The sequence below is a fragment of the Lycium ferocissimum genome, chromosome 3 (genome assembly GCF_029784015.1).
Source record: "Lycium ferocissimum isolate CSIRO_LF1 chromosome 3, AGI_CSIRO_Lferr_CH_V1, whole genome shotgun sequence".
NCBI lineage: Eukaryota > Viridiplantae > Streptophyta > Magnoliopsida > Solanales > Solanaceae > Lycium > Lycium ferocissimum.
The window spans coordinates 6,731,288-6,738,326 of record NC_081344.1 but is presented as its reverse complement, the minus strand read 5'-3'; the positions used below and the strand labels follow the sequence as shown (position 1 = coordinate 6,738,326).

The 7,039-nt window shown below is 33.3% G+C and overlaps 1 protein-coding gene across 2 annotated transcripts; it reads right to left on the bottom strand.

The window, feature by feature from the left end:
* Positions 1-55: 55 nt before the first annotated feature.
* Positions 56-2,462, bottom strand: LOC132050874 (E3 ubiquitin-protein ligase RZFP34-like). Of its 2 annotated transcripts, none has more exons than XM_059442214.1 (7): positions 2,314-2,462; positions 2,102-2,208; positions 1,901-1,973; positions 1,725-1,784; positions 678-710; positions 506-583; positions 56-422 (listed from the first exon to the last, which is right to left on the bottom strand). In XM_059442214.1, the coding sequence occupies exons 2-7, from the start codon at positions 2,185-2,187 to the stop codon at positions 324-326; spliced, it is 429 nt and encodes a 142-aa protein (XP_059298197.1). In that variant the 5' UTR covers positions 2,188-2,208; positions 2,314-2,462; the 3' UTR covers positions 56-323. The 2 variants fall into 2 exon arrangements, with proteins under 2 accessions (XP_059298197.1, XP_059298196.1); XM_059442213.1 differs by having other exon boundaries at positions 61-422; positions 1,901-1,988.
* Positions 2,463-7,039: the final 4,577 nt, after the last annotated feature.

Here is a 7,039-nt window from a genome sequence, read left to right as displayed (position 1 = left end):
GAGAAGGTAAATGTAAAAAGAAAATATCAGACACGATATAAGCACACTTGAAAGGTAAAAGATGGACGATGACCAGAGTAAGTACTAAGATGACCAGAGTAACTACTAAGTCGTAACATTGAATCTTTTGCACTCTAATATTATCCATGATCAAACGCCAAAAAGAAAAATTTAGTGAATGAGATGAAGAACATATGGCTAATAAACCAAATATGTTTTGGCATTTCTAACTTAAAGCCACTAAGAAGAGATTTATGTCGAAATGTTACGGACCATGCTAATGTCTCGGATGTTGTGGACTTTGAGTTCTTATAGTGAGAAAATTAGGAAAATGCACCAAAGAACTGAAAAATGAGGACCAATATTAGTAACTCTAACCTGCATATTCCACATTTATCACAGTGGTATTGATCCTTGGAAACCTAAAAATAGAAATTATCGAGAGTAAGAATTATACATACGGTGAACCAAGAATATTTCAGTAGAATGATCTTCAGAAACTTACATCGTCATCAAAGAAGTTGCATTTTGAGCAATAGTACTTCCCCATACAAACCCCACAATGACTGCATGTTTGTTGAACCTAAAGGACAATCACAGGTAAAAAACCAGTTGTAACGACGTTTCGACAAACATTATACAACTTGAATGAGTTATTAACTTGTAAGGAAACTCACATCTTGTTCTGTGTTACATAATGAGCAAATGACCTGAAAAACATTTGGAATTTAATACGTTGAAATAGTCGACAAATTAGGAATGACAAGAAGCAAGAAATATAAACAAAAAGCATTCATTCATTCTCACAATAAAAGCAAATTCAACCAAAATGGCAGAATGTAAACGACAAAGATGAAACATAATTTTATAGGAATGCAATAAAGAGACTAAACAAATAGAAAAAATAGTTGGTACACCCTATTTGCATAAGATAATCATATGGAGACAAATTAAATAGTTTCTCCGCCTCAGATATATATATATATATATATATATATATATGCGCTTAATAATACACAACTGACATTTTTTTATTTTTTATTACATAGGGGGTAGGAGAAGGGGAAATGGGGGAGGGGATTACAACGTGGGATTCGAAGTTTCGAACCCTTACCAACAAGGTGAAAGTTCAGGTAGTCAACCAACTGAGCTGCTAGATCCCCACTACGCAACTTACATAAGATAATCATCTGGCAACAAATTAAATAGTTTCTCTGCCTCAGAAAGCAGCACTTAATAATACGCAAAACGTACAAATATGAGATATTCGTCAGACTAAAGATATTAGCTGTAAATAAATGTGTGTTCTCTCAGACACATTAAGCTTTTAGTTGAGATGGTCACATATTAGTATCAAAGCAAATAGAGGTTCCCATGATAAGAATCAAGCCCGATAATTGAGTAAATAAAAGTGTGTTCTATCCGACAACTTAAGCTTTTCAATGAGATGGTCACACACTTCAATTTGCAACAAATTATAAAGTGTATCCGCATAAGAAAACTAGCACTTATTGATACACAACTAGACAAATATGTGAAATTCAGCAGGTTAAAGATATTAGTTCCATAAGTATGAGAATCAACAATCCTCGTAGTAGAAATCACCATGTTCTTCCTATATTTCAACCAAAAATAATAATATAAAGAAAAAGGAAACAGTTATACAATGAACAGAACATTCACCTCTATTAAAATTGAATCTTTATAGGACATGAAAAACTAACCCTTTTTATATCATGGCGAGGAACATCGTGTCGTTTTAGTGGATCAACTTCTAAAGAATTCTGCTCAATTTGAAAAAACAAAATTGCTGATTACCAAATACGATAAAATAAAATAAAAAACAGACATTGTTTGTTTTATTTTTTATTTTATTTTTGGAAAAGCAAAAAGTTGACACCTTTGAGTCATTGTGACAATGCCTGCAATCAAAGATCTCATCACAACAAGGTGCTATAATTTTGCATCTCCTTCTATAATGCGAGCATCTAAACATGAATTAAAAGAAAACTTGAACAAAATAATAAGAAAAAAAAATAAACGAATTATTCACATAAAATAAAATAATGAAGCATGTTTAGAGAAAAAAAAAAAAAAGTACCCGTAATCCCCAGAACCCATTTCTGTCTTAGATTCATCACCGACCAAAGAATGAGAAAATTCCTGTTCATGCAAACCTGTTTCCATTTTTTTTCACTCAAAATTTCCCTGAAATTCGTCATAAAAAAAAAAAGAATATGCAAATCAACTCGTTGTTGGAAAAAAAAAAAAAAAAACACATCAAGAAAGTGGTGAACTTGGTTAAAATCAGACCCTTTTAATAGATTAAAAGATTTGTGAGCATTAATGGATTGAAAGGACGATTATGCTAATCTTGAGTAGGTTCTTTGTTGATAATAACAAGAAGAAACTAATGAAAGTTTGTGATAAAAATTAAGAAATCGCCGCCCCCTTAGTTTCACTATTCCATTCAGTCCACAAGAAACAAAGAACTGTCTTAATTTACAATGATTGAACGCACGACGAGGCGACACGTCAGAGTCTGCGGGCTCCACTTGTACAAAACATCAACCTTCCTTTTCTCTGTGATAACAAGACTGGAAAATGACAATTTAGTACTTCCTCCGTCCCAATTTATACAACTCTTTCCCTCCTAGTCAATTCCAACTAACATTTTGACTTTAATTTTTTTTTTTTTAACCCTTAATAAGGTAATTTTTAGTTATACAAATTTTTTATGATTTATATTAAAATCTTTATTTTTTAAATTTGTGTCAAATCAAGCACCTTCATATAAGTATCAATTTATGTGGCTAACTTTGACTATTAGTTTAAGAAAAAATGAAGACTTTTGAAATTTATGATTTACAACGATATATTTGTCTGGCTGTAAATCATTTTTCATAAACTTAATTGTTTCCAAATATAGAAATGTGACATTCTTTTTTTGTACAGACTAAAAAAAAATGTGTCACATAAATTGGGACAATAAGAGCATCTCATGTTTGGGTTAGGTTTAAAATAATCCTTTAGATAAGCAAATTTAGTCTTGAAATTTGTCAAATGTGAGTATCTTTTATATCTGTTTAAGTTCTGCTAGATGTAAAGGAATTGTGAAAGAAAAAGATTTAATCCAAAAAATAATGGAAATCATGAATCTAATCCCAAAAAATACTCAATCAAACATTGCACTAAACATTAGAAATAACCATACCAAAAAAAAAAACACCTAAAAGCTAAAAATACTACACTAACCATCATATTTGGACTATAAGATAATACAAAGTACAAAAATACACCCCTTCAAATGGGAGTATCGTTTTTGCTTTTCATAATTTACGTTAAATAAAAAATATTAAGAGCTTAATAAATATTTGATGGAGAATATAATTAGTCACTTTTAATAAACTTAAAGAATAAGAAATGCTCAATATATCTAAGAAACTATTTTGAATCTACCTTCAAATGTAAAGAAACATGGACACCGGCAAGCAATGTATTTTTTTTTTGTTTTAAAAAAAATATTACATACGGGATAGAGGAAAGCAAAATGGAGAGAAGATTATAATGTGGGAGTCCACTCTTACGACCAAGATGAAAATTTCGATAGCCAACTAACTGAATTACTAAATTCCGGCAATGTATTATGATTTCATAGTACTTGCATCGCCATAAGTGAAGTGTACTTGTCTATATGCCAAATTTATTGGATTAGGAAACTGATGGATTCAGTCAAATTATCTGACGCGATTTGGGGACCCATTTGATGAGAAATTTTGTCTACGCCGACCCTTATGTCCTTTCCCGCTGGCTAAGTTTCCTCTAATTCAACGTCCTCTTATCAAGAATTATATATTAACTTCTTTTTTGCTTAAGTTAATAACTTTATTCTTTGAACCTTATAAAAGAAAATGACAAAAATGTTCAGTTATGCTTGAAAGTAGGTTTTAAAGGATAATTTAAATATACTATTGAGCAATTTAAATCAGGAGTTATGATTTTTTGGGACAAGAACCATCAGGAAAATCTCGTTAAATCTAAAAATACGCCCCTTCAAATGCCAGTTCATATTAAAAAAAAAATCGCAATTCCTATTAGGTCAAATAACAAGAGTTTGTAAAATATTTGAAGGGACAAAAAATTACTCACTTTTGACAGACGTATATTTAAGAGATCATCATGAACTTATCTAATAAATGAACTATTTTTGTCGACTTCTAGCCTTATAAAAAGTACTTCTTTTGTCTTATTGTAAAAATAATGATACCTTTTTGTATTTAAAAGTGATTTTATTTTAAACTGCTCAATATATCTTTACTTACATGATTTTATAGTCATATAAATATCATAATTTAATCACAAGTTTAGAAAATCCTTTTTTATTTTCTTAAACATCATTTTTAATTATATAGGACTTAAGAAGGAACAGAGCAAGGATTATTTGATGATTTATATGATATGCTATTCCATAATTAGAGAATTGTTGACTTATACAATTGATTTAATTTACGCAAAGTTAAATCAATATCGGACTTCTTTTTTGTTTTCTCTTTATACAATTATTAATTTGTTCTATTGTTTTTAAAATCTATTTTAAACATACACTGTATGCTTCTTTTCTTTTAAAAAAACATGCAAATAAATCAAGAAAAAAAGAGCTGCAACATAATTCAAAGAGCTGAACATTTGAAACATGAAACCAACACAATTACATAAATACCCCTTTCAACCCCCCACCCCCACCCCCACCACCCTTTATCCCCACCCACCCCAACATCACACAATAAAAACAAGTTCATCCAAATCAAGGACAATTGTAAAATCACACAGAAAATTTACCATTTACATTTTTTCACTTCTCATCTTTGCTTTTTGGGGCAACGGTTCATGGGTCTGGTTAATGAAAAAGAACTCATAAACAAGCCCACCACCAATAAAAGGCCCAACCCAGTAAACCCAATGGTTATGGGCAATTCGCAGGATTGCTCTTGTTTGGTCTTTTTTTTGTCACCACCAATAAAAGGCCCGGGTTCAACCCAGTAATTAAAAAAAGAAAATCCCAATTGGATCGCTTTGTATTCCAGCTTCAGCTCACTAAATAACTATAAGTTCCGCCTTGGGCCAAAAGATACTGCTGCGTTAATAATAAAAGTATGCCCCATAAGGCCCCATCAAATGCTTAAGGAAAAGTTATGCCTTAACTACCAGCCAAGATATATGTCTTAAGGAAAAGTTTTCCAAAATGAAACCAATAGCAAAGTATGGATTCAAGATAACTATGGTTATTTCTTAACAATAGCTTACACGCGACCCAAGCCTTACCTTGCGATTTTTTTTTTTTTTTTTTTTTTAGGGCGGGTGTTCGAACTCTTAATATAAGGCCATTTCTGCGAAGGGCAAAACTTAAAGACACAACATAGGGGTAATATTTAAAGACCACCCCGAAAGACATACGTGCAATTTCTTGATGGTTATTCCGAACTGACTGTACGGTTAGGCCAAAAGATCTTCATTGAGAAAAGGATATTGGCACAAGAAACCAATAGCTCATTTGATAATAGCTTATACGGAAAAGGGCCAAATATACCTTTGTACTATCGGAAAAGGACCAGATATACCCCTCGTTATAATTTCGGTCCAAATATATCCCTACCATTATACTTTCGGTCCAAATATACCCCTCCCACCATACTTTGGTACGGATATAGCCCTTATTTTAATGGAGGGACACGTTTTATCATTTTATTGGACTATTTTAACTTTTAGCCTAATTAATTAAAATCTAAAACCCCAACCCATACTTATACCCGGAAAAGCAAGCTTCAAAGCTTCTTCATCGATGGCTGCCATAATTAGAAATATCTTGTCAAAAGCTGATAACCTTATAATCAAAGAAAACATATCTCGTCAATGGCTTCAAAATTCGAGATGTGATTTTCGGAGGAGGTGATGGGGGTTCAGTGGCGACAAAGAAGAGAGGGGAAGAAGGGCGGGGGATTATCGTCGTCAACAGTGGAGATGGAATCACGAAGGTAAAGTGATAAAGGCTATCGAAGAAGAAAAAGTTGAAGTGACAAGGAAAGGCCTCGAACTTTCGAGCCATAGCTCTAAGAAGGATAAAAATGGGGAAATTGGAAGGTCATAAATATTGAACATATATGAGGAATTTTTTCAATAGGAAGAAGAAGAAGGGCATAATTGTAACATCCGCATCTTGGAACTAAGTTTAGACTCATAGCATTAGAGTTTTAGCGGAAAAAGCGAAGGTTTGAACGTTTTGCGAAAATGGTTGATAGGCCTATTTCGGGCAGCGATAACTCCTTAATCGGTTTGGAATTTGGGAAAGTACCCTTAATGAAAGTTATAGTATGTAGAAATACCTTTCTAATGATATAAGGACCAAGCCAATCGAGAGATCGGATCAAGGAGATATGATCATCTCAATATGGCTAATAGTAAAGCACTTGAAATCCTATAGAATCGGCTAAGTTTTCGATACGTCTGACTTCCAGTCAAATTTCGTGCAAATCCGTTAGGAATTTGAGGAACCTTCCTTGATGAAAGTTGTATCCCTTTAAAATAGATTTCCAACGGTATATTATGGGTCTTGAACAGAGTTATGTACGAGAAGTTATGCCCATTTTACCGAACACTGTGCAAAATCGACACCCGTCGTTTCTCGGGGCGCGTGAGGGCGCGTGAGAGAGCGCGCGATGGCCCCGCTTCGCGGAGAGATCGCGCAACTCTGAGTTTTTAGCTTCATAATGTTGCGAGATGTACCCGCATCGCGGAACCATCGCGAAACGGGTCAGTTTCGGGTCAAAAGGTCGGGTTTACGCGTTTTAGGTTATATTTAAGATTTGGGGTCTATTTCCCCAGCACCCTTCACGAAAAATTAACCTAAAGTCAAGAAGAACAAGTCCCAAGCCTCAAGAACCCTACAAGGTAAGTTTTATCATGATTCTAGGGTGAATTTAAGTCCCTAATCCCTTTCTAACTTGAGTAAACTCTTCTAATCCATAGAGTTAGGATTGGAACA